The sequence below is a fragment of the Panulirus ornatus genome, chromosome 33, assembly GCF_036320965.1.
Source record: "Panulirus ornatus isolate Po-2019 chromosome 33, ASM3632096v1, whole genome shotgun sequence".
NCBI classification, from domain to species: Eukaryota; Metazoa; Arthropoda; class Malacostraca; order Decapoda; family Palinuridae; genus Panulirus; species Panulirus ornatus.
The window spans coordinates 3660759-3688751 of NC_092256.1; the positions used below are offsets into that span (position 1 = coordinate 3660759).

Here is a 27993-nt window from a genome sequence, read left to right on the forward strand (position 1 = left end):
GAGATAGCACTAGAAGAGACAACAAAGGCCACATTCGTTCACACTCAGTCTCTAGCTGTCATGTATAATGAAACGAAACCACAGCTCCCTTTCCACATCCAGGCCCCACAAAACTTTCCATGGTTTACTCCAGATGCTTCACATGCCCTGGTTCAATCCAGTGACAGAACGTTGACCCCAGTATACCACATCATTCCAATTCACTCTATTCCTTGCACACCTTTCACCCTCCTGTATATTCAGGCCCTAATTGCTCAAAATTTTTTCCACTCCATCTTTCCACCTCCAATTTGGCCTCCCACTTCTCCTCGTTCCCTCCACCTCTGACACATATATCCTCTTTGTCAATGTTTCCTCACTCATTCTCTCCATGTGACCAAACCATTTCAAAACACCTCTTCTGCTCTCTCAACCATACTCTTTTTATTACCACACATCTCTCTTACCCTTTCATTACTTACTCGATCAAACCACCTCACACCATGTACTGTCCTCAAACATCTCATTTCCAAGACATCCACCCTCTTTCGCACAACTCTATCTATAGCCCATGCCTTGCAACCATATAACATTGTTGGATCCACTATTCCTTCAAACATACCCATTTTTGCTTTCTGAGATGATGTTTTCGCCTTCCACACATTTTTCAATGTTCCCAGAACTTTCGCCCCCTCTCTCACCCTGTGACTCACTTCCATTTCTATGGTTCCATTCGCTACCAAATCCACTCCCAGATATCTAAAACACTTCACTTCCTTCAGTGGAGGATTCAAACTTATCTAACAGTTAATTTGTCCCTCAACCCTAGTGAACCTAATCACCTTGCTCTGATTCACATTTACCCTCAAGTTTCTCCTTGCACACACTTTTCTAAACTCAGTCACCAACTTCTACAGTTTCTCACTTGAATCAGCCCCCAGAGCTGTATCACCGGCACACAACAACTGACTCGCTTCCCAGGCCCTCTCATCCCTGATGGACTGCATATTCGCCTCTTTCTCCAAAACGTTTGCATTTACCTCCCTAACCACCACATCCATAAATAAATTAAACATCTATGGGGACATCACACACCCCTGCCACAGACCGACATTCACTGGGAACCAATCACTCTCCTTTCTTCCTACTCAAGCACATGCTTTACATCCTTGGTAAAGGTCTTAAGAGTATATGGTGTGGGAGGTAAGTTGCTAGAAGTAGTGAAAAAAGTTTAATAGGAAAATCTTTATAGATAATAGATTATTGGGTATATAACATAAGATTGCTTCCAATCAGTCCTTTCATAATAGCCATTATGAAAATGATCATCATACAGAGACAATACTTTTGTACTGTATTCATTGTGATTTGGTAATTAGTGCTATTACAATATAGTCATTAAGTTCAGATAATCATTGAAATGAAATGTTTTGTTATTCAAAGAAGAAGAGGGAAGAAACATAGTGTGGCTGACATTTTATGCAGGTGAGGTAGTGTTCAAGTGTAGTGTGATTCAGAATGGAATGAACAACTTTCTGTTATGTTACAATTCTATATATGTACATAGTCAAGAAATACATGTGTTGGCTGAAATATGTAGAGAATATTAACTTTCGTTTGTCTTTCTTTAGGTATAACAAATGGTTTTATGAATGAGAACAGAAAAGAAATATGTTGTTGAATTAATTTAGATGTAAGGTATCAATCTCTTTCTATCCAAGAAATGTTTCCAGATATTACATTGAGGAAAGCATGAAATTCCCTAGTCTTCCAGTATCTGCCTCTGTATCATATTCTCTTACCATCAGAGACTGAGACAACTATACTTTTTGTTATGTCTGAACTTTGATGTACTTTTTTCTTTTCTAAACAAATAGGTATCTGGCAGGTCCAGAATGAATAATGTATTGTACATTGCAGTGGAGATTTGACTGGAGCTGTAGAGGAAGTGAAAATGATTTGTAAAAGCTACGGTCATCTTCCTATGAAAATTGAAATTCTCATCCACCTTATTCATCAGTTTAAAGACAGGAGTAAGAGGAAGGATCCAGTTGATGTTGATAGGTCAGTCCTTAACCATAATGCTTTCCTAGTTCTTTCTTTGTTGGTGAATTATTTCTTATGTGACCAGAATGTTTAGAAAATGATATGGATATGCAGCCCTGCTGTAGATATACAAGTTAGTGTGTGTGATGTCTATAACTGTATATTGACGTACTTTTTCATTTGCTTGTGTATAACTTATCGTCTTTTCTTCTTATTACCAGCAGCAAAGAAAGCCCAAGTACACCCAGCGATCTTCTGGAGTGCATTATTAACCTTATCAGCCAGTATCATGGATCTGTACAAGCTCATCATGACTTATTATTTGCTTGCTTAGAAGCAGGGCATCCATATGATGCAAGAAATGCTCTACAGGTTGGTAATGCTAGCCTTCATTGTTTCATTATACTTAATCACTGTTTCCCGTGTCAGCGAGGTAGTGCCAGGAAACAGATGAAACAGATGAAGAATGGCCCATCTATTCATATGCTTATATATATACATAAACGCACATACATGCACATATGCATACACATACATATCAACATATACCCATTTACAACATACACATACACAGACATATACATATATACACGTATATGTATTCATACTTGCTTGCCTTCATCCATCCTGGCACTACCCCACCCTACAGGAAACAGCATTGCTACCCCCTGCTTCAGTGAAGTAGCACCAGGAAAATTGACAAAAAGGCCACATTTATTCACAGTCAGTCTCTTGCAGGTATGTGTAATGCACCGAAACCACAGCCTTCTATCCTCATCCAGGCCCCACAGACCTTTCCATGATTTACCCCGGTATACTACATCCTACCATTTCACTCTATGCACACCTCTCACCCTCCTGTATGCTAAGGCCCAGTCACTCAAAATCTTTTTCACTCCATCCTTCCACCTCCAGTTTAGTCTCCCGCTTCTTCTTCCCTCCACCTCTGACTCATATATCCTCTTTGTTAATATTTATTCACCCATTCTTTCCATCTGTACAAACCCCTCTTCTGCTTACTCAACCACACTCTTTTTTATTTCCACACATCTCTCATACCCTTTCATTACTTACTTGACCAAACCACCTCACGTCACATATTGTCCTCAAACATTTCATATCCAACACATCCACCCTCCTCCTTACAACCCTATCTATTGCCCATGCCTTGCAACCTTATAACATTGTTGGAACCAAAATTTTCTTTTCATCAAAGAGCATTTTTTCATCTTTGTGTGTATACTGCAGCTTAATTTTTTTTTTTATAAGAAATATAGGTTTACTGTGGACTTTATGGAGGCATCCAGTATCTCATACTTCATGTTGATTTCTTTTTATTATCTTATAGTTCTTCCCTTTCAGTTCACATAATGTCCTCACAAAGCAGTAGTATCTTACCCTTACTTTGCAGTTTAAGATCCTTTCTCAAACCTCTACCTCTCATTCAAATGGTATGCTTTCATGGGATTTTTTTGGTATCATTGTTCCTGTGCATATCATTCCATCCTTATGTTGTAACAGGTTTTCTTCACAGATGAAACTCAGTCATACTTCAGCATACAATTCATTATTAGGATATGCCATTCATTTTTCATAAGTGTTAGATGATTTTGAAAACTGCTCACCAGTGAAATTGTTAACTTTCTTTCTTTCTCTCCTACTTTTCCTCTTCATCATTGGAATATCTCTTGGATATTTAGGGACCCATGACCTTCTAACATCTTATTTAACTGCTGGGGGAGCTCTGGCTTTCCCTTCTCATTCAATCCACTTATCCTTGGCATCAGCAGCTCACTTGTTTTAAGCTTGCCTTTGACCAGAGTCCATGACGATGATGCAGTCAGTGGTGCGCTAGCTCTTTGGGACTGATCCATCCATCAGCTCAGAATTCTCTTGGATCATATGTAAAATAGTATCCTCTACCGGTTTTTTCTTCTATCTTCTTTTTTTTCTTTCCTTCCTCTATGGATTACTATGTTTATAAAATTGTTAACCTATTCACCATCATGATAAAAGCTACATTTTGGTCTAATGTGTTGAGCTAGTTTTTTATGTTTGAAGAAGAGATAGATATTGTATTTTTGAATCAGAAAGAGTGAAACAAATAGTTATGTGTCATGTGCAAGTCACATGATCACTATGTGACAGCATATGTCATCACATTTTCAGACATTTGTTAGCATTTAAATGTTGATGATGATAACTCTCTGCTGCTGTTTTTGGTCATTCATTGTTTTTTACATTTATATACATATTTCTCAATTGCCATCTCCCTTGTTAATGAGGTAGTGCAAGGAAACAGACGAGGAATGGCCCAACCCACCCACGTACACATGTATATACATAAACACCCACACATGCACATGTACATACATATACATTTCAATGTTTTTTTTTTTTTTTTTTTTTTTTTTTGCTTTGTCGCTGTCTCCCGCGTCTGCGAGGTAGCGCAAGGAAACAGACGAAAGAAATGGCCCAACCCACCCCCATACACATGTATATACATACGTCCAAACACGCAAATATACATACCTACACAGCTTTCCATGGTTTACCCCAGACGCTTCACATGCCTTGATTCAATCCACTGACAGCACGTCAACCCCGGTATACCACATCGCTCCAATTCACTCTATTCCTTGCCCTCCTTTCACCCTCCTGCATGCTCAGGCCCCGATCACACAAAATCTTTTTCACTCCATCTTTCCATCTCCAATTTGGTCTCCCTCTTCTCCTCGTTCCCTCCACCTCTGACACATATATTCTCTTGGTCAATCTTTCCTCACTCATTCTCTCCATGTGACCAAACCATTTCAAAACACCCTCTTCTGCTCTCTCAACCACGCTCTTTTTATTTCCACACATCTCTCTTACCCTTACGTTACTTACTCGATCAAACCACCTCACACCACACATTGTCCTCAAACATCTCATTTCCAGCACATCCATCCTCCTGCGCACAACTCTATCCATTGCCCATGCCTACAACATTGTTGGAACCACATGCCTCGCAACCATACAACATTGTTGGAACCACTATTCCTTCAAACATACCCATTTTTGCTTTCCGAGATAATGTTCTCGACTTCCACACATTCTTCAACGCTCCCAGAATTTTCGCCCCCTCCCCCACCCTGTGATCCACTTCCGCTTCCATGGTTCCATCTGCTGCCAGATCCACTCCCAGATATCTAAAACACTTCACTTCCTCCAGTTTTTCTCCATTCAAACTCACCTCCCAATTGACTTGACCCTCAACCCTACTGTACCTAATAACCTTGCTCTTATTCACATTTACTCTTAACTTTCTTCTTTCACACACTTTACCAAACTCAGTCACCAGCTTCTGCAGTTTCTCACATGAATCAGCCACCAGCGCTATATCATCAGCGAACAACAACTGACTCACTTCCCAAGCTCTCTCATCCCCAACAGACTTCATACTTGCCCCTCTTTCCAAAACTCTTGCATTCACCTCCCTAACAACCCCATCCATAAACAAATTAAACAACCATGGAGACATCACACACCCCTGCCGCAAACCTACATTCACTGAGAACCAATAACTTTCCTCTCCTCCTACACGCACACATGCCCCACATCCCCGATACATATACATACACAGACATATGCATATATAAACATGTACATATTCATACTTGCTGCCTTCATCCATTCTCATTGCCACCCTGCTACACATGAAATATCATCCTCCCCACCCCTTCCTGCAAGGTAGTGCTGGGAAAAGACAAAAGGAAAAAGGCCATGTTTGTTCACGCACAATCTCTGGCTGTCATGTGTAATGCACCGAAACCACAGCTCCCTTTCCACATCCAGGCCCCACACAACTTTCCATGGTTTACCCCAGACACTCCACATGCCCTGGTTCAATCCATTGACAGCACGTCGACCCCGGTATACCACATCGTTCCAATTCACTCTATTCCTTGCATGCCTTTCACCCTCCTGCATGTTCAGGCCCCAATCACTCAAAATATTTTTCACTCCATCTTTCCACCTCCAATTTGGTCTCCCACTTCTCCTCGTTCCCTCCATCTCTGACACATATATCCTCTTGGTCAATCTTTCCTCACTCATTCTCTTCATGTGTCCAAACTATTTCAAAACACCCTCTTCTGCTTTCTCAACCACACTCTTTTTATTACCACACATCTCTCTTACCCTATTATTACTTACTTGATCAAACCACCTCACACCACATATTGTCCTAAAACATCTCATTTCCAGCACATCCACCTTCCTCCGCACAACTCTATCCATAGCCCATGCCTCGCAACCATATAACATTGTTGGTACCACTATTCCTTCAAACATACCCATTTTTGCTTTCCGAGATAATGTTCTCGACTTCCACACATTCTTCAACGCTCCCAGAATTTTCTCCCCCTCCCCCACCCTATGACTCACCTCCACTTCCATGGTTCCATCCACTGCCAAATCCACTCCCAGATATCTAAAACACTCCACTTCCTCCAGTTTTTCTCCATTCAAACTTACCTCCCAATTGACTTGACCCTCAACCCTGCTGTACCTAATAACCTTGCTCTTATTCACATTTACTCTCAGCTTTCTTCTTTCACAGACTTTACCATACTCAGTCATCAGCTTCTGCAGTTTCTCACATGAATCAGCCACCAGCGCTGTATCGTCAGCAAACAACAACTGACTCACTTCCCAAGCTCTCTTATCCACAACAGACTGCATACTTGCCTCTCTTTCCAAAACTCTTGCATTCACCTCCCTAACAACTCCATCCATAAACAAATTAAACAGCCATGGAGACATCACACTCCCCTGCCACAAACATACATTCACTGAGAACCAATCACTTTCCTCTCTTCCTACACGTACATATGCCTTACATCCTCGATAAAAACTTTTCACTGCTTCTAATAACTTGCCTCCCACACCATATATTCTTAATACCTCCCACAGATCATCTCTATCAACTCTATCATATGCCTTCTCCAGATCCATAAATGCTACATACAAATCCATTTGCTTTTCTAAGTATTTCTCGCATACATTCTTCAAAGCAAATACCTGATCCACACATCCTCTACCACTTCTGAAACGACACTGCTCTTCCCCAATCTGATGCTCTGTACATGCCTTCACCCTCTCAATCAATACCCTCCCATATAATTTCCCAGGAATACTCAACAAACTTATACCTCTGTAATTTGAGCACTCACTTTTATCCCCTTTGGCTTTGTACAATGGCACTATGCAAGCATTCCGCTAATCCTCAGGCACCCCACCATGAGTCATACATACATTAAATAACCTTACCAACCAGTCAACAATGCAGTCACCCCCTTTTTTAATAAATTCCATTGCAGTACCATCCAAACCCGCTGCCTTGCCGGCTTTCATCTTCCCCAAAGCTTTTACTACCTCTTCTCTGTTTACCCAATCATTTTCCCTAACCCTCTCACTTTGCACACCACCTCGACCAAAACACCCTATATCTGCCACTCTATCATCAAACACATTCAACAAACCTTCAAAATACTCACTCCATCTCCTTTTCACATCACCACTACTTGTTATCACCTCCCCATTTGCCCCCTTCACTGAAGTTCCCATTTGATCCCTCATCTTATGCACTTTATTTACCTCCTTCCAAAAATCTTTATATTCTCCCTAAAATTTAATGATACTCTCTCACCCCAACTCTCATTTGCCCTCTTTTTCACCTCTTGCACCTTTCTCTTGACCTCCTGTCTCTTTCTTTTATACATCTCCCACTCATTTGCATTATTTCCTTGCAAAAATCGTCCAAATGCCTCTCTCTTCTCTTTCACTAATAATCTTACTTCTTCATCCCACCACTCACTACCCTTTCTAATCTGCCCACCTCCCACGCTTCTCATGCCGCAAGCATCTTTTGTGCAAGCCATCACTGCTTCCTTAAATACATCCCATTCTTCCCCCACTCCCCTTACCTCCTTTGTTCTCACCTTTTTCCATTCTGTACTCAGTCTCTCCTGGTACTTCCTCACACAAGTCTCCTTCCCAAGCTCACTTACTTTCACCACTCTCTTCATCCCAACATTCTCTCTTCTTTTCTGAAAACCTCTACAAATCTTCACCTTCGCCTCTAGAATATAATGATCGAACATCCCTCCAGTTGCACCTCTCAGCACATTAACATCCAAAAGTCTCTCTTTTGTGCGCCTACCAATTAACACGTAATCCAATAATGCTCTTTGGCCATCTATCCTACTTACATACGTATACTTATGTGTATCTCTCTTTTTAAACCAGGTATTCCCAATCACCAGTCCTTTTTCAGCACATAAATCTACAAGCCCTTCACCATTTCCATTTACAACACTGAACACCCCATGTACACCAATTATTCCCTCAACTGCCACATTACTCACCTTTGCATTGAAATCACCCATCACTATAACCTGGTCTCGTGCATCAAAACTACTAACATACTCATTCAGCTGCTCCCAAAACACTTGCCTCTCATGATCTTTCTTCTCATGTCCAGGTGCATATGCACCAATAATCACCCATCTCTCTCCATCCACTTTCAGTTTTATCCATATCAATCTAGAGTTTACTTTCTTACACTCTATCACACTCCCACCACTCCTGTTTCATGAGTAGTGCTACACCTTCCCTTGCTCTTGTCCTCTCACTAACCGCTGACTTTATTTCCAAGACATTCCCAAACCACTCTTCCCCTTTACCTTGAGCTTCGTTTCACTCAGAGCCAAAACATCCAGGTTCCTTTCCTCAAAGATACTACCTATCTCTCCTTTTTTCTCATCTTGGTTACATCCAGACACATTTGGACATCCCAATCTGAGTCTTCAAGGAGGATGAGCACTCCCCGCGTGACTCCTTTTCCTGTTTCCCCTTTTAGAAAGTTAAAATACAAGGAGGGGAGGGTTTCTAGCCCCTGCTCCCGTCCCCTTTAGTCGTCTTCTGCGACATGTGAGTAATGCGTGGGAAGTATTTTTTCTCCCCTATCCCCAGGGATAACTTATGCCTCTTTAATTTGAACACTCACCTTTATCCCCTTTGCCTTTTTACAATGGTACTATGCATGCATTTTTCCAATCCTCAGGCACTTCACCATGATTCATACATACATTGAATATCCTTACCAACCAATCAACAACACAGTCACCTCCTTTTTTGATAAATTCCACTGCCATACCATCCAAACCCGCCGCCTTGCTGGCTTTCATCTCCCGCAAACTTTTACTACCTTTTCTCTGTTTACTGAACCATTCTCCCTGACCCTTTCACTTTGCACACCACCCCAACCTCTCTATCATCAAATACATTCAACAAACCTTCAAAATACTGACTGCATCTCCTTCTCACTTTATCACTACTTGTTATTACCTCCCTATTTTCCCCCTTTACCGATGTTCCCATTTGTTCTCTCTTCTTTCACACTTTATTTATCTCCTTCCAAAGCATCTTTTTATGCTCTCTAAAATTTAATGATACTCTCTCAACCCTATTCTAATTTGCCCTCTTTTTCACCTCTTGCACCTTTCTCTTGACCTCCTGCCGCTTTCTTTTATACATCTCTTTTATACATCTGCGCTTTTGTATGTTAATGTGCTGAGAGGGGATTTTTAATCATTATCTTATGGAGCCAAAAGTGAAGATTTGTAGAGGTTTTCAGAAAAGAAGAGAGAATATTTGGGAGAAGAGAGTGGTGAAAGTAAGTGAGCTTGGAAAGGAGACTTGTGTGAGGAAGTACCAGGAGAGATTGAGTGCAGAATAGCAAAAGGTGAGAACAAATGATGTAAGGGGAGTGGGGAAGAAATAGTATGTATTTAGGAAAGCAGTGATAGCTTATGCAAAAGATGCTTGTGGCTTGAGAAAGGTGGGAGGTGGGCAGATTAGAAAGGGCAGTGAGTGATGGGATGAAGATGTAAGATTGTCAGTGAAAGAGAAGAGAGAGGCATTTGGACAGTTATTGCTGGGAAGTAGTGCAGATAACTGGGAGATGTATAGAAGAAAGAGGCTAGAGGTCAAGAGAAGGGTGCAAGAGGTGAAAAAGAGGGCAAATGAGAGTTGGGGTGAGAGAGTATCATTGAATTTTAGGGAGAATGATAAGATGTTTTGGAAGGAGGTAAATAAAGTGCGTAAGACGAGCACAAATGGGAACATCAGTGAAGGGGGCTAATGGGGAGGTAATAACAAGTAGTGATTAAGTGAGAAGGAGATGGAGTGAGTATTTTGAAGGTTTGTTGAATGTGTTTGATGATAGGGTGGGAGATATAGGGTGTTTTGCTCGAGGTGGTGTGCGAAGTGAGAGAGTCAGGGAGAATGGTTTGGTAAACAGAGTAGTGAAAGCTTTGCGGAAGATGAAAGCCAGCAAGGTGGTGGGTTTGCATTGTATTGCACTGAAATTTATTAAAAAAGGGGGTGACTGTGTTGTTGACTGGTTGGTAAGGATATTCACTGTATGTATGGTTCATGGTGAAGTGCCTAAGGATTGGCAGAATGCATGCATGGTGCCGTTGTACAAAGGCAAAGGGGATAAAGGTGAGTGTTCAAATTACAGAAGTATAAGTTTGTTGAGTATTCCTAGGAAATTATATGGGAGGGTATTGATTGAGAGGGTGAAGGCATGTACAGAGCATCAGACTGAAGAAGAGCAGTGTGGTTTCATAAGTGGTAGAGGATGTATAGATCCGGTGTTTGCTTTGAAGAATGTTTGTGAGAAATACTTAGTAAAATAGGTGGGTTTGCTTGTAGCATTTATGGATCTGGAGATTGCATATGATGGGTTGATAGAGATGCTTTGTGGAAGGTATTAAGAGTATATTGTGTGGGAGGTAAGTTGCTAGAAGCAGTGAAATGTTTTTATCAAGGATGTAAGGATGTGTACGAGTAGGAAAAGAGGAAAGTGATTGGTTCCCAGTGAATGTCGGTTTGCAGGAGGGGTGCGTGATGTCTCTGTGGCTGTTTAATTTGTTTATGGATGGGGTTGTTAGGGAGGTAAAAGCAAGAGTTTTGGAGAGAGGGGCAAGTATGCAGTCTGTTGGGGATGAGAGAGCTTGGGAAGTGAGTCAGTTGTTCGCTGATGATACAGCACTGGTGGCTGATTCGAGTGTGAAACTGCAGAAGTTTTTGACTGAGTTTGGTAAAGTGTGTGAAAGTCGAAAGCTGAGAGTAAATGTGAATAAGAGCAAGATAATTAGGTTCAGTCGGGTTGAGAGACGAATTAAATGGGAGGTAAGTTTGAATGGAGAAAAACTGGAGGAAGTGAAGTCTTTTAGATATCTGGGAATGGACAAGCAGCAGATAGAACCATGGAAGAGGAAGTGATTCACAGGGTGAGGGAGGGAATGAAGGTTCTGGGAGCATTGAAGAATATGTGGAAGGGGAGAGCATTATCTGCAAAGCAAAAATGGGTGTGTTTGCAGGAATAGTGGTTCCAACCATGTTATATGGTTGCAAGGCATGGGCTGTAGATAGGGTTGTGCGGAGGAGGGTGGATGTGCTGGAAAAGAAATGTTTGAGGACAATATTTGGTGTGAGTTGGTTTGATTGAGTAAGTAATGAAAGGGTAAGAGAGATGTGTGGTAATGAAAAGAGTGTGGGTTAGAGAGCAGAAGAGGGTGTTTTGAAATGGTTTGGTCACATGGAGAGAATGAGTGAGGAAAGATTGACTAAGAGGATATATGTGTCAGAGGTGGAGGGAACGAGGAGAAGTGGGAGACTAAATTGGAGATGGAAGGATGGAGTGAAAAAGATTTTGAGCAATCGAAGCCTGAATACAGGAAAGTGAAAAGCATGCAAGGAATAGAGTGAATTGGAATGATGTGGTATACCGGGGTCGACGTGCTGTCAATGGATTGAACCAGGGCATGCGAAGTGTCTGGGGTAAACTATGGAAAGTTTTATAGGGCTTGGATGTGGAAAGGGAGCTGTTGTTTTGATTCATTACATATTACAGCTAGAGACTGAGCATGAACGAATGTGGCCTTTTTTGTCTTTTACTAGCGTGCAGGGGGAGGGGGTTGTTATTTCATGTGTGGTGGGGTGGCGACGGGAATGGATAAAGGCAGCAAGTATGATTATGTACATCTGTATATATGTAAATGCATGTGTATGTTTATGTATGTATCTGTTGAAATATATAGGTATGAATATGTGCATGTGTAGGTGTTTACGTATATACATATGCATGTGGGTGGGTTGGGCCATTCATTCTACTGTTGCCTTGCGCTACCTTGCTAATGCAGGAGACAGCGATTAAGTATAAGAAATCAATAAATTAGATAAATACTTAATTGCCATCTCCCACGATAGCAAGGTAGCACAAGGAAACAGACAAGGGATGGCCCAACCCACCCACATACACATGTATATACATAGATGCCCACACATGCACATATGCATATATAAACGCCCATACACTCACATACACATAGATTTCAACGTATGCATGCATATTTATTTTTTTTTCTTTTTTCTTTTTTTTGCTTTGTCGCTGTCTCCCGCATTTGCGAGGTAGCGCAAGGAAACAGACGAAAGAAATGGCCCAACCCACCCACATACACATGTATATACATAGATGCCCACACATGCACATATGCATATATAAACGCCCATACACTCACATACACATAGATTTCAACGTATGCATGCATATTTATTTTTTTTCTTTTTTTTTTTTTGCTTTGTCGCTGTCTCCCGCATTTGCGAGGTAGCGCAAGGAAACAGACGAAAGAAATGGCCCAACCCACCCCCATACACATGTATATACATACGTCCACACACGCAAATATACATACCTACACAGCTTTCCATGGTTTACCCCAGACGCTTCACATGCCCTGATTCAATCCACTGACAGCACGTCAACCCCGGTATACCACATCGATCCAATTCACTCTATTCCTTGCCCTCCTTTCACCCTCCTGCATGTTCAGGCCCCGATCACACAAAATCTTTTTCACTCCATCTTTCCACCTCCAATTTGGCCTCCCACTTCTCCTCGTTCCCTCCACCTCCGACACATATCCTCTTGGTCAATCTTTCCTCACTCATTCTCTCCATGTGCCCAAACCATTTCAAAACACCCTCTTCTGCTCTCTCAACCACGCTCTTTTTATTTCCACACATCTCTCTTACCCTTACGTTACTTACTCGATCAAACCACCTCACACCACACATTGTCCTCAAACATCTCATTTCCAGCACATCCATCCTCCTGCGCACAACTCTATCCATAGCCCACGCCTCGCAACCATACAACATTGTTGGAACCACTATTCCTTCAAACATACCCATTTTTGCTTTCCGTGATAATGTTCTCGACTTCCACACATTCTTCAAGGCTCCCAGGATTTTCGCCCCCTCCCCCACCCTATGATCCACTTCCGCTTCCATGGTTCCATCCGCTGCCAGATCCACTCCCAGATATCTAAAACACTTTACTTCCTCCAGTTTTTCTCCATTCAAACTTACCTCCCAATTGACTTGACCCTCAACCCTACTGTACCTAATAACCTTACTCTTATTCACATTTACTCTTAACTTTCTTCTTTCACACACTTTACCATTCTCAGTCACCAGCTTCTGCAGTTTCTCACATGAATCAGCCACCAGCGCTGTATCATCAGCGAACAACAACTGACTCACTTCCCACGCTCTCTCATCCCCAACAGACTTCATACTTGCCCCTCTTTCCAAAACTCTTGCATTCACCTCCCTAACAACCCCATCCATAAACAAATTAGACAACCATGGAGACATCACACACCCCTGCCGCAAACCTACATTCACTGAAAAATAATCACTTTCCTCTCTTTCTACACGTACACATGCCTTACATCCTCGATAAAAACTTTTCACTGCTTCTAACAACTTTCCTCCCACACCATATATTCTTAATACCTTCCACAGAGCATCTCTATCAACTCTATCATATGCCTTCTCCAGATCCATAAATGCTACATACAAATCCATTTTCTTTTCTAAGTATTTCTCACATACATTCTTCAAAGCAAACACCTGATCCACACATCCTCTACCACTTCTGAAACCACACTGCTCTTCCCCATTCTGATGCTCTGTACATGCCTTCAACCTCTCAATCAATACCCTCCCATATAATTCACCAGGAATACTCAACAAATTTTTTTTTTTGCGCTTCGTCGCTGTCTCCCGCGTTTGCGAGGTAGCGCAAGGAAACAGACGAAAGAAATGGCCCAACCCACCCCCATACACATGTATATACATACGTCCACACACGCAAATATACATACCTACACAGCTTTCCATGGTTTACCCCAGACACTTCACATGCCCTGATTCAATCCACTGACAGCACGTCAACCCCGGTATACCACATCGATCCAATTCACTCTATTCCTTGCCCTCCTTTCACCCTCCTGCATGTTCAGGCCCCGATCACACAAAATCCTTTTCACTCCATCTTTCCACCTCCAATTTGGTCTCCCACTTCTCCTCGTTCCCTCCACCTCCGACACATATATCCTCTCGGTCAATCTTTCCTCACTCATTCTCTCCATGTGCCCAAACCATTTCAAAACACCCTCTTCTGCTCTCTCAACCATGCTCTTTTTATTTCCACACATCTATCTTACCCTTACGTTACTTACTCGATCAAACCACCTCACACCACACATTGTCCTCAAACATCTCATTTCCAGCACATCCATCCTCCTGCGCAACAACTCTATCCATAGCCCACGCCTCGCAACCATACAACATTGTTGGAACCACTATTCCTTCAAACATACCCATTTTTGCTTTCCGAGATAATGTTCTCGACTTCCACACATTCTTCAAGGCTCCCAGGATTTTCGCCCCCTCCCCCACCCTATGATCCACTTCCGCTGCCAGATCCACTCCCAGATATCTAAAACACTTTACTTCCTCCAGTTTTTCTCCATTCAAACTTACCTCCCAATTGACTTAACCCTCAACCCTACTGTACCTAATTACCTTGCTCTTACTGACATTTACTCTTAACTTTCTTCTTTCACACACTTTACCAAACTCAGTCACCAGCTTCTGCAGTCTCTCCCATGAATCAGCCACCAGCGCTGTATCATCAGCGAACAACAACTGACTCACTTCCCACGCTCTCTCATCCACAACAGACTTCATACTTGCCCCTCTTTCCAAAACTCTTGCATTCACCTCCCTAACAACCCCATCCATAAACAAATTAAACAACCATGGAGACATCACACACCCCTGCCCTAAACCTACATTCACTGAGAACCAATCACTTTCCTCTCTTCCTACACGTACACATGCCTTACATCCTTGATAAAAACTTTTCACTGCTTCTAACAACTTGGCTCCCACACCATATATTCTTAATACCATCCACAGAGAATCTCTATCAACTCTATCATATGCCTTCTCCAGATCCATAAATGCTACATACAAATCCATTTTCTTTTCTAAGTGTTTCTCACATACATTCTTCAAAGCAAACACCTGATCCACGCATCCTCTACCACTTCTGAAACCACACTGCTCTTCCCCAATCTGGTGCTCTGTACATGCTTTCACCCTCTCAATCAATACCCTCCCATATAATTTACCAGGAATACTCAACAAACTTTTTTTTTTTTTTTTTGCTTTGTCACTGTCTCCCACGTTTGCGAGGTAGCGCAAGGAAACAGACGAAAGAAATGGCCCAACCCACCCCCATACACATGTATATACATACGTCCACACACGCAAATATACGATACCTACACAGCTTTCCATGGTTTACCTCAGACGCTTCACATGCCCTGATTCAATCCACTGACAGCACGTCAACCCTGGTATACCACATCGATCCAATTCACTCTATTCCTTGCCCTCCTTTCACCCTCCTGCATGTTCAGGCCCCGATCACACAAAATCTTTTTCACTCCATCTTTCTACCTCCAATTTGGTCTCCCACTTCTCCTCGTTCCCTCCACCTCCGACACATATATCCTCTTGGTCAATCTTTCCTCACTCATTCTCTCCATGTGCCCAAACCATTTCAAAACACCCTCTTCTGCTCTCTCAACCACGCTCTTTTTATTTACACACATCTCTCTTACCCTTACGTTACTTACTCGATCAAACCACCTCACACCACACATTGTCCTCAAACATCTCATTTCCAGCACATCCATCCTCCTGCGCACAACTCTATCCATAGCCCACGCCTCGCAACCATACAACATTTTTGGAACCACTATTCCTTCAAACATACCCATTTTTGCTTTCCGAGATAATGTTCTCGACTTCCACACATTCTTCAAGGCTCCCAGGATTTTCGCCCCCTCCCCCACCCTATGATCCACTTCCGCTTTCATTGTTCTATCCGCTGCCAGATCCACTCCCAGATATCTAAAACACTTTTCTTCCTCCAGTTTTTCTCCATTCAAACTTACCTCCCAATTGACTTGACCCTCAACCCTACTGTACCTAATTTCCTTGCTCTTATTGACATTTACTCTTAACTTTCTTCTTTCACACACTTTACCAAACTCAGTCACCAGCTTCTGCAGTTTCTCACATGAATCAGCCACCAGCGCTGTATCATCAGCGAACAACAACTGACTCACTTCCCACGCTCTCTCATCCCCAACAGACTTCATACTTGCCCCTCTTTCCAAAACTCTTGCATTCACCTCCCTAACAACCCCATCCATAAACAAATTAAACAACCATGGAGACATCACACATCCCTGCCGCAAACCTACATTCACTGAGAACCAATCACTTTCCTCTCTTCCTACACGTACACATGCCCTACATCCTTGATAAAAACTTTTCACTGCTTCTAACAACTTGCCTCCCACACCATATATTCTTAATACCTTCCACAGAGCATCTCTATCAACTCTATCATATGCCTTCTCCAGATCCATAAATGCTACATACAAATCCATTTGCTTTTCTAAGTATTTCTCATATACATTCTTCAAAGCAAACACCTGATCCACACATCCTCTACCACTTCTAAAACCACTTTTTTATATCTTTATTTATTTTTCATTGAGGTGTACAGTGCAAGGAGCACGTTCAAATTGTGCCATTATGTCGCAAAAATGAAAAAGAATATAGAAAAGCCATATGCTGTGCAGCAATGCTATAAATCGAAGAATATCAAACCGAGAAATCCTCTAAGGATGAAACATCTACTGATCAGCAATGAACATACTTGAACATACTTGGACGTGGTGGTACAAGTAGTTACACGGACTGTGATCCTCGCTTTGGTTACAAGAATGTTTCTTTCGCACACCAGTGAGGCTGATACTTTTGTGAATTAAAAACCATTGCAACACAAACCTCGCCAGGTGGTAGAGTGGCCCGCAGTGTATCGAGTCAGACTTCCCCAGAACTTTTTTTAAAGGGGAAATAAATGTTTATAGTTGTGTTACTGGAGTGATAGTTTTCATACATGGTGCTCTGACAAGAAAATAGTGAAATTGGAAAAGAATGTAGCTTAGACATTGAAGCTTATTCTTTCATTGAAATGTGAACAAAGGGAGCATTTTTCAACTTGATAGAGATGGAAAGCAAAAAGGTGTTTTTCATGAATGTACTGGAAAAGTTGAGGTCCAGATAAACTTTTGGTCTGTCAAGGCTTTATTATGGCGGATGACCAACTACTTACCCTCATGTATCCAAGATATGGTTGTACTTTGTGTGATGAAGAAAATTGAGAAACATCATAAGCCAATATTCCAGTTTCATGATAAGAGAAGTGGACCAGGCAGTATGATACAGTGGTTAAATTGATGAAAACTACTATTGACGTTTGTGTAAATAAATTTATACATTTCCCTTTTCAATAGCCAGAGGTTGTACCATTATGTGACATTCATTTTTCATATCATTCAAGCTAGAAGTTTGTTTTCTAAATTATTTCTTACATTTTTCATATGTATATATATATATATATATATATATATATATATATATATATATATATATATATATATATATATATATATATATATATATATATATTTTATCCCTGGGGATAGGGGAGAAAGAATACTTCCCACGTATTCCCTGCGTGTCGTAGAAGGCGACTAAAAGGGGAGGGAGCGGGGGGCTGGAAATCCTCCCCTCTCAATTTTTTTTAATTTTCCAAAAGAAGGAACAGAGAAGGGGGCAGGTGAGGATATTCCCTCAGTGGCCCAGTTCTCTGTTCTTAACGCTACCTCGCTAACGCGGGAAATGGCGAATAGTTTGAAAAAAAAAAAAAAAAATATATATATATATATATATATATATATATATATATATATATATATATATATATATATATATATATATATATATATATATATATATTATCCCTGGGGATAGGGGTAAAAGAATACTTCCCACGCATTCCTCACGTGTCGTAGAAGGCAACTAGAGGGGTTGGGAGCGGGGGGCCAGAAATCCTCCCCTCCTTGTATTTTAACTTTCTAAAAATGGGAAACAGAAGGAGTCACGCGGGAGTGCTCATCCTCCTCGTAGACTCAGATTGGGGTGTCTAAATGTGTGTGGATGTAACCAAGATGTGAAAAAAGGAGAGATAGGTAGTATGTTTGAGGAAAAGAACCTGGATGTTTTGGCTCTGAGTGAAACGAAGCTCAAGGGTAAAGGGGAAGAATGGTTTGGGAATGTCTTGGGAGTAAAGTCAGGGGTTAGTGAGAGGACAAGAGCAAGGGAAGGAGTAGCAGCACTCCTGAAACAGGAGTTGTGGGAGTATGTGATAGAATGTAAGAAAGTAAATTCTCGATTTATATGGGTAAAACTGAAAGTTGATGGAGAGAGATGGGTGATTATTGGTGCATATGCACCTGGGCATGAGAAGAAAGATCATGAGAGGCAAGTGTTTTGGGAGCAGCTGAATGAGTGTGTTAGTGGTTTTGATGCACGAGACCGGGTTATAGTGATGGGTGATTTGAATGCAAAGGTGAGTAATGTGGCAGTTGAGGGAATAATTGGTATACATGGGGTGTTCAGTGTTGTAAATGGAAATGGTGAAGAGCTTGTAGATTTATGTGCCGAAAAAGGACTGGTGATTGGGAATACCTGGTTTAAAAAGCGAGATATACATAAGTATACGTATGTAAGTAGGAGAGATGGCCAGAGAGCGTTATTGGATTACGTGTTAATTGACAGGCGCGCGAAAGAGAGACTTTTGGATGTTAATGTGCTGAGAGGTGCAACTGGAGGGATGTCTGATCATTATCTTGTGAAGGCTAAGGAGAAGATTTGTATGGGTTTTCAGAAAAGAAGAGTGAATGTTGAGGTGAAGAGAGTGGTGAGAGTAAGTGAGCTTGGGAAGGAGACTTGTGTGAGGAAGTACCAGGAGAGACTGAGTACAGAATGGAAAAAGGTGAGAACAAAGGAGGTAAGGGGAGTGGGGGAGGAATGGGATGTATTTAGGGAATCAGTGATGGATTGCGCAAAAGATGCTTGTGGCATGAGAAGCGTGGGAGGTGGGTTGAGTAGAAAGGGTAGTGAGTGGTGGGATGAAGAAGTAAGATTATTAGTGAAAGAGAAGAGAGAGGCATTTGGATGATTTTTGCAGGGGAAAAAATGCAATTGAGTGGGAGATGTATAAAAGAAAGAGACAGGAGGTCAAGAGAAAGGTGCAAGAGGTGAAAAAGAGGGCAAATGAGAGTTGGGGTGAGAGAGTATCATTAAATTTTAGGGAGAATAAAAAGATGTTCTGGAAGGAGGTAAATAAAGTGCGTAAGACAAGGGAGCAAATGGGAACTTCAGTGAAGGGCGCAAATGGGGAGGTGATAACAAGTAGTGGTGATGTGAGAATGAGATGGAGTGAGTATTTTGAAGGTTTGTTGAATGTGTTTGATGGTAGAATGGCAGATATAGGGTGTTTTGGTCGAGGTGGTGTGCAAAGTGAGAGGGTTAGGGAAAATGATTTGGTAAACAGAGAAGAGGTAGTGAAAGCTTTGCGGAAGATGAAAGCCGGCAAGGCAGCAGGTTTGGATGGTATTGCAGTGGAATTGATTAAAAAAGGGGGTGACTGTATTGTTGACTGGTTGGTAAGGTTATTTAATGTATGTATGACTCATGGTGAGGTGCCTGAGGATTGGCGGAATGCTTGCATAGTGCCATTGTACAAAGGCAAAGGGGATAAGAATGAGTGCTCAAATTACAGAGGTATAAGTTTGTTGAGTATTCCTGGTAAATTATATGGGAGGGTATTGATTGAGAGGGTGAAGTCATGTACAGAGCATCAGATTGGGGAAGAGCAGTGTGGTTTCAGAAGTGGTAGAGGATGTGTGGATCAGGTGTTTGCTTTGAAGAATGTATGTGAGAAATATTTAGAAAAGCAAATGGATTTGTATGTAGCATTTATGGATCTGGAGAAGGCATATGATGAGTTGATAGAGATGCTTTGTGGAAGGTATTAAGAGTATATTGTGTGGGAGGTAAGTTGCTAGAAGCAGTGAAATGTTTTTATCAAGGATGTAAAGATGTGTATGAGTAGGGAAAGAGGAAAGTGATTGGTTCCCAGTGAATGTCGGTTTGCAGGAGGGGTGCGTGATGTCTCCATGGCTGTTTAATTTGATTATGGATGGGGTTGTTAGGGAGGTGAATGCAAGAGTTTTGGAAAGAGGGGCAAGTATGAAGTCTGTTGTGAATGAGAGAGCTTGGGAAGTGAGTCAGTTGTTCGCTGATGATACAGCACTGGTGGCTGATTCGAGTGTGAAACTGCAGAAGTTTTTGACTGAGTTTGGTAAAGTGTGTGAAAGTCGAAAGCTGAGAGTAAATGTGAATAAGAGCAAGATAATTAGGTTCAGTCGGGTTGAGAGACGAATTAAATGGGAGGTAAGTTTGAATGGAGAAAAACTGGAGGAAGTGAAGTCTTTTAGATATCTGGGAGTGGACAAGCAGCAGATGGTACCATGGAAGCGGAAATGGATCATAGGGTGGGGGAGGGGGCGAAAATCTTGGGAGCCTTGAAGAATGTTTTGAAGTCAAGAACATTATCTCGGAAAGCAAAAATGGGTATGTTTGAAGGAATAGTGGTTCCAACAATGTTGTATGGTTGCAAGGCGTGGGCTATGGATAGAGTTGTGTGCAGGAGGGTGGATGTGCTGAAAATGAGATGTTTGAGGACAATGTTTGGTGTGAGGTGGTTTGATCGAGTAAGTAATGTAAGGATAAGAGAGATGTGTGGAAATAAAAAGAGCGTGGTTGAGAGAGCAGAAAAGGGTGTTTTGAAATGGTTTGGGCACATGGAGAGAATGAGTGAGGAAAGATTGACCAAGAGGATATATGTGTCGGAGGTGGAGGGAACGAGAAGTGGGAGACCAAATTGGAGGTGGAAAGATGGAGTGAAAAAGATTTCGAGTGATCGGGGCCTGAACATGCAGGAGGGTGAAAGGCAGGCAAGGAATAGAGTGAATTGGAACGATGTGGTATACCGGGGTCGACGTGCTGTCAATGGATTGAACCAGGGCATGCGAAGTGTCTGGGGTAAACTAGGGAAAGTTTTATAGGGCTTGGATGTGGAAAGGGAGCTGTTGTTTTGGTTCATTACATATGACAGCTAGAGACTGAACATGAACAAATGTGGCCTTTTTTGTCTTTTACTAGCATGCAGGAGGAGGGGGTTGTTATTTCATGTGTGGTGGGGTGGCGACGGGAATGGATAAAGGCAGCAAGTATGATTATGTACATCTGTATATATGTATATGCCTGTGTATGTTTATGTATGTATCTGTTGAAATGTATAGGTATGAATATGTGCATGTGTAGGTGTTTACGTATATACATATGCATGTTTGTGGGTTGGGCCATTCATTCCATTGTTGCCTTGCGCTACCTTGCTAATGCAGGAGACAGCGATTAAGTATAAGAAATCAATAAATTAGATAAATACTTAATTGCCATCTCCCACGATAGCAAGGTAACACAAGGAAACAGACAAGGAATGGCCCAACCCACTCACATACACATGTATATACATAGATGCCCACACATGCACGTATGCATACATAAACGCCCATACACTCACATATGCATAGATTTCAACGTATGCATGCATATTTATTTTTTATATCTTTATTTATTATACTTAACCGCCGTCTCCCATGTTAGCGAGGTAGTGCAAGGAAATAGACAAGGAATGGCACAACCCACCCACATACACATGTATATAGGTAAGTGCCCACGCACACACATATACATACATATACATTTCAACGTATACATACACATATACATGTACATATCCATACTTGCTGCCTTCATCCATTCCTGTCACCACCCAACCACACGCAAATTAGCATCCCCGTCCAGCGAGGCAGCACCAGGAACAGACAAAAAAGGGCACATTCGTTCACACTTAGCCTCTATCTGTCATGTGTAATGCATCAAAAACCACAGCTCCCTTTCCACATCTAGGCCCCAGACCTTTCCATGGTTTACCCCAGACGCTTCACATGCCCTGTTTCAATCCATTGACAGCACGTCGACCCTGGTATACCACATCATTCCAATTCACTCTATTCCTTTTCACACCTTTCACCCTCCTGTATGTTCAGGCCCCGATCGCTCAAAATCTTTTTCACTCCATCCTTCCACCTCCAATTTGGTCTCCTGCTTCTCCATCTTCCCTCCACCTATGACACATATATCCTTTTTGTCAATCTTTCGTCACTCTTTCTCTCCATGTGTCCAAACCATTTCAACACATCCTCTTCTGCTCTCTCAACCACACTCTTTTTATTACCATACATCTCTCTTACCCTTTCATTACTTACTCAGTCAAACCACCTCACACCACATATTGTCCTCATACATTTCATTTCCAACACATCCACCCTCCTCTGCACAACCTTATCTATAGCCCATGCCTCACAACCATATAACATTGTGGGAACCACTATTCCTTCAAACATACCCATTTCTTGCTCTCTGAGATAATGTTCTTGCCTTCCACACATTTGTCAACACTCCCAGAACATTTGCTCCCACCCCCACCCTGTGACTAACTTCCGCTTCCATAGTTCCATCTGCTCTTATGTCCACTTCCAGATATCTAAAGCACTTCACTTCCTCCAGTTTTTCTCCTTTCAAACTTATCTCCCAGTTAACTTGTCCCTGCACCGTAGGGAATCTAAGAACCTTGCTGTTTTTCACATTTACTCTCAACTTTCTCCTCTCACACACTTTACCAAACTCAGTCACCAACCTTTGCAGTTTCTCACCCGAATCAACCACTAGTGCTGTATCGTCAGCAAACAACAACTGACTCATTTCCCAGGCCCCCTCATCCAGAACAAGCTGCATACTTGCCCCTCTTTCCAAATCTCTTGCATTCACCTCCCTAGCCACCCCATCCATAAACAAATTCACCAACCATGGAAACATCACTCACCCCTGCCCCAAACTGACATTCACTGGGAACCAGTCACTTTCCTCTCTTCCTACTTGTACCCATGCCTTATATCCTTGGTAAGAACTTTTTTCTGCTTTTAGCAACTTACCTTCCACACCATATACTCTTAAAACCTTCCACAAAGCATCTCTATCTACCCTATCATATGCTTTCTCCAGATCCATAAATGTCACATACTATGTTTTTCTAAGTATTCATCACATTCATTCTTGAAAGCAAACACCTGGTCAACACATCCTCTACCACTTCGGAAACCACATTGCTCTTCCCCAATCTGATGCTCTGTACATGCCTTTACCCTCTCAATCAATACCTTCCCATATAATATTCCAGGGATACTTGACAAACTCATTCCTCTGTAATTTGAACACTCACCTTTATCCCCTTTGCCTTTGCACATTGGCACTATGCATGCATTCTGTCAATCCTCAGGCACTTCACCATGATCCATACATACATTGAATATCCTTGCCAACCAATCAACATCACTGTAACTCCCTTTTTTTTATGAATTCCACTGCAGTACCATCCAAACCCGTCGCCTTGCTGGCTTTCATCTTCTGCAAAACTTTCACTACCTCTTCTCCATTCAACATACCATTCCTCCTGACCCTCTCACTTCACACACCACCCTGACCAAAACACCCTATATCTGCCACTCTATCATCAAACACATTCAATAAACCTTCAAACTTCTTCTCTTCTCTTCATCACTACTTGTTATTTCCTCCCCGTTTGCCCCCTTCACTGATATTCCCATTTGTTCTCTTGTCTAACAAACATTATTTACCTCTTTCCAAAACATCTTTTTGCTTTCACTAGAATTTAATGATACTCTCATATCCCAACTCTTATTTGCCCTCTTTTTCACCTCTTGCACCTTTCTCTTGACTTCTGTACATATCTTCTATACATATCCCAGTCATTTGCACTACTTCTCTGCAAAAATTGGCCAAACACCTCTCTCTTCTCTTTCATTAACAATCTTACTTCTTCATCCCACCATTTACTACCCTTTTATATCTGCCCACCACCCATCTTTTTCATGCCACATGCAACTTTTTGCAAGCCATCACTGCTTCCCTAAATACTTATACATACACAGACTATATATATATACACATGTACATAATCATACTTGATACCCTCATCCATTCCACTTGAAACCCCACACACATGAAATAGCTTCCCCCCTCCAGTGAGGTAGCCCCAGGAAGAGACAAAAAAGCCACATTTGTTCACACTCGGTCTCTCACTGTTATGTATAATGCACCAAAACCACAGCTCTCTTTGCACATCCAGGCCCCACAGACCTTTCTATGCTTCACCCCAAATGCTTCACAAGCCTTAGTTCAATCCACTGACAGCACATCGACCATGGTATACCACATCGTTCCAATTCACTCTATTCCTTGCACACCTTTCACCCTCCTGTATGTTCAGGCCTCGATTGCTCAGAATCTTTTTCACTCCATCTTTCCACCTCCAATTTGGTCTCCCTCTTCTCCTTGTTCCCTCCACCTCTGACACATATATCCTCTTTGTCAATCTTTCCTTACTCATTCTCTCCATGTGTCCAAATCATTTCAACACACCCTCTTTTGCTCTCTCAACCACACTCTTTTTATTACATCTCTTACCCTTTCATTACTTACTCAATCAAACCACACTCACCACATATTGTCCTTAAACATTTAATTTCCAACGCATCCACCTACCTCTGCACAACCCTGTCTATAACCCATGCCTCACAGCCATTTAACACTGTTGGAACCACTATTCCTTCAAGCATACCTGTATTTGCTCTCTGAGATAACGTTCTCCCCTTCCTCACATTTTTCACTGCTCCCAGAACCTTTGCCCCCTCCCCCACCCTGTGACTCACTTCTGTTTTCATGGTTCCATCTGCTGCTATGTCCACTCCCAGATATCTAAAACACTTCACTTCCTCCAGTTTTTCCCATTTTAATTTACCTCCCAATTAACTTGTCCCTCAACCCAATTGAACCTAATAACCTTGCTCTTATTCACATTTACTCTCATCTTTCTTTTTTCACACACTTTACCAAACTTAGTCACCAACATCTGCAGTTTCTCACCTGAATCAAGCACCAGCACTGTATCATCAGCAAATGATATCTGACTCTTTTCCCAAGCCTTCTCATCCAGAACAGACTGCTTATTTGCCCCTCTCTCCATAACTCTTGCACTCACCTCCCTAACCTTCCCATCCATAAACACATTAGACAACCATGGAGACATCACGTACCCCTGCTGGAAACTGACGTTCGCTGGGAGTCAGTTACATGCCTTTCTTCCTACTCATACACATGCTTGGTAAAAACTTTTCACTGCTTCTAGCGTCTTACCTCCCACACCATATACTATTAAAGCCTTCCACAAAGCATCTCTGTCAACCCTATCAGAGTTGATTTTTATTAGACTGTTATTGGAACTTAACTTCCATAATTGTTATTGGACCACTTAACTTCCGATAATTCTATTTTTTAGTCTGATAATGTCCGTTAATGTTTTGTCCGATAAAGTTTTTAGTGTTTTACAGTTTTTCAGTATAATTGATATTCTTTGTTGTTGATTCTGTTCTTTATAATAGGAAAGTTTAAAGTATAATTGATTGCATAATAGATATACTTTGTTGTTCAATCTATTGTATATGTGGGTGGGTTGGGCCAGTTTTTGGCTGTTTCCTTGGTCTACCTCGCTAATGCGGGAAACAGCAACTAATTATAATAATACAAAAAAAAGATGATTTTATATCATGTGTTATACAAATAAGGTACATAGCTGAGATATATTGTTTATTTGTTTTGAATGTCCAACATAATCATGCAGTGATTGATTTAATATTTCTGTATAGTGATAAAAGTTATACAGTCTTTAAAAAAATACAATATTTTATATTTATTTTCTTATATCATTATACTTTGTTGCTGTCTCCCGTGTTAGCGAGGTAGCGCAAGGAAACAGACGAAAGAATGGCCCAACCCGCCCACATACACATGTATATACAAACGCGTCCACACACGCACATATACATACCTATACATCTCAACGTATCCATATATATATACACGCAGAGACATATACATATATACACATGTACATAATTTATACTCTCTGCCCTTATTCATTCCCGTCACCACCCCGCCACACATTAAGTAACAACCCCCTCCCCCCAAATATGCACGAGGTAGCGCTAGGAAAAGACAACAAAGGCCACATTCGCTCACACAACTTTCCATGGTTTACCCGAGGCCCCACACAACTTTCCATGGTTTACCCGAGACGCTTCAAATGCCCTGGTTCAATCCATTGACAGCACGTCGACCCGGGTATACCACATTGTTCCAATTCACTCTGTTCCTTGCACGCCTTTCACCCTCCTGCATGTTCAGGCCCCAATCACACAAAATCTTTTTCACACCATCTTTCCACCTCCAATTTGGTCTCACACTTCTCCTTGTTCCCTCCACCACTGACACATATATCCTCTTGGTCAATCTTTCCTCACTCATTCTTTTCATGTGACCAAACCATTTCAAAAGACCCTCTTCTGCTCTCTCAATCATACTCTTTTTATTACCACACATCTCTCTTACCCTGTCATTACTTACTCGATCAAACCACCTCACACCACATATTGTCCTCAAACATCTCATTTCCAGCACATCCACCTTCCTCCGCACAACTCTATCTATAGCCCACGCCTCGCAACCATATAACATTGTTGGTACCACTATTCCTTCAAACATACCCATTTTTGCTTTCCAAGATAACATTCTCGACTTCCACACATTCATCAAGGCTTCCAGAACTTTCATCCCCTCCCCCACCCTATGACTCACTTCCGCTTCCATGTTTCCATCCACTGCCAAATCCACTCCCAGATATCAAAAACACTTCACTTCCTCCAGTTTTTCTCCATTCAAACTTACCTCCCAATTGACTTGTCCCTCAACCCTACTGTACCTAATAACCTTGCTCTTATTCACATTTACTCTCAGCTTTCTTTCACGCGCTTTACCAAAATCAGTCACCAGCTTCTGCAGTTTCTCACCTGAATCAGCCACCAGTGCTGTATCATCAGCAAACAACAACTGACTCGCTTCCCAAGCTCTCTCATCCACAACAGACTGCATACTTGCCCCTCTTTCCAAAACTCTTGCATTGACCTCCCTAACAACCCCATCCATAAACAAATTAAACAACCATGGAAACATCACGCACCCCTGCCACAAACCAACATTCACTAAGAACCAATCACTTTCCTCTCTTCCTCCATGTACACATGCCTTACATCCTTGATAAAAACTTTTCACTGCTTCTAACAACTTGCCTCCCTCACCATATATTCTTAATACCTTCCACAGAGCATCTCTATCAACTCTATCATATGCATTCTCCAGATCCATGAATGCTACATAGAAATCCATTTGCTTTTCTAAGTATTTCTCACATACATTCTTCAAAGCAAACACCTGATCCACACATCCTCTACCACTTCTGAAACCGCACTGCTC

General features: G+C 41.7%; 1 protein-coding gene across 2 annotated transcripts in view; it reads left to right on the forward strand.

The window, feature by feature from the left end:
- LOC139759410 (leucine-rich PPR motif-containing protein, mitochondrial-like) overlaps window positions 1-27993 on the forward strand; it is a 407417-nt gene that overhangs the window by 359746 nt on the left and 19678 nt on the right. The window contains exons 12-13 of one of the 2 annotated variants that reach the window (XM_071681494.1): window positions 1900-2043; window positions 2247-2397. In XM_071681494.1, coding sequence (XP_071537595.1) covers window positions 1900-2043; window positions 2247-2397 — 295 coding nt within the window. The remainder of the gene's footprint in view (window positions 1-1899; window positions 2044-2246; window positions 2398-27993) is intronic. The other variant, XM_071681495.1, reaches the window with a different exon arrangement.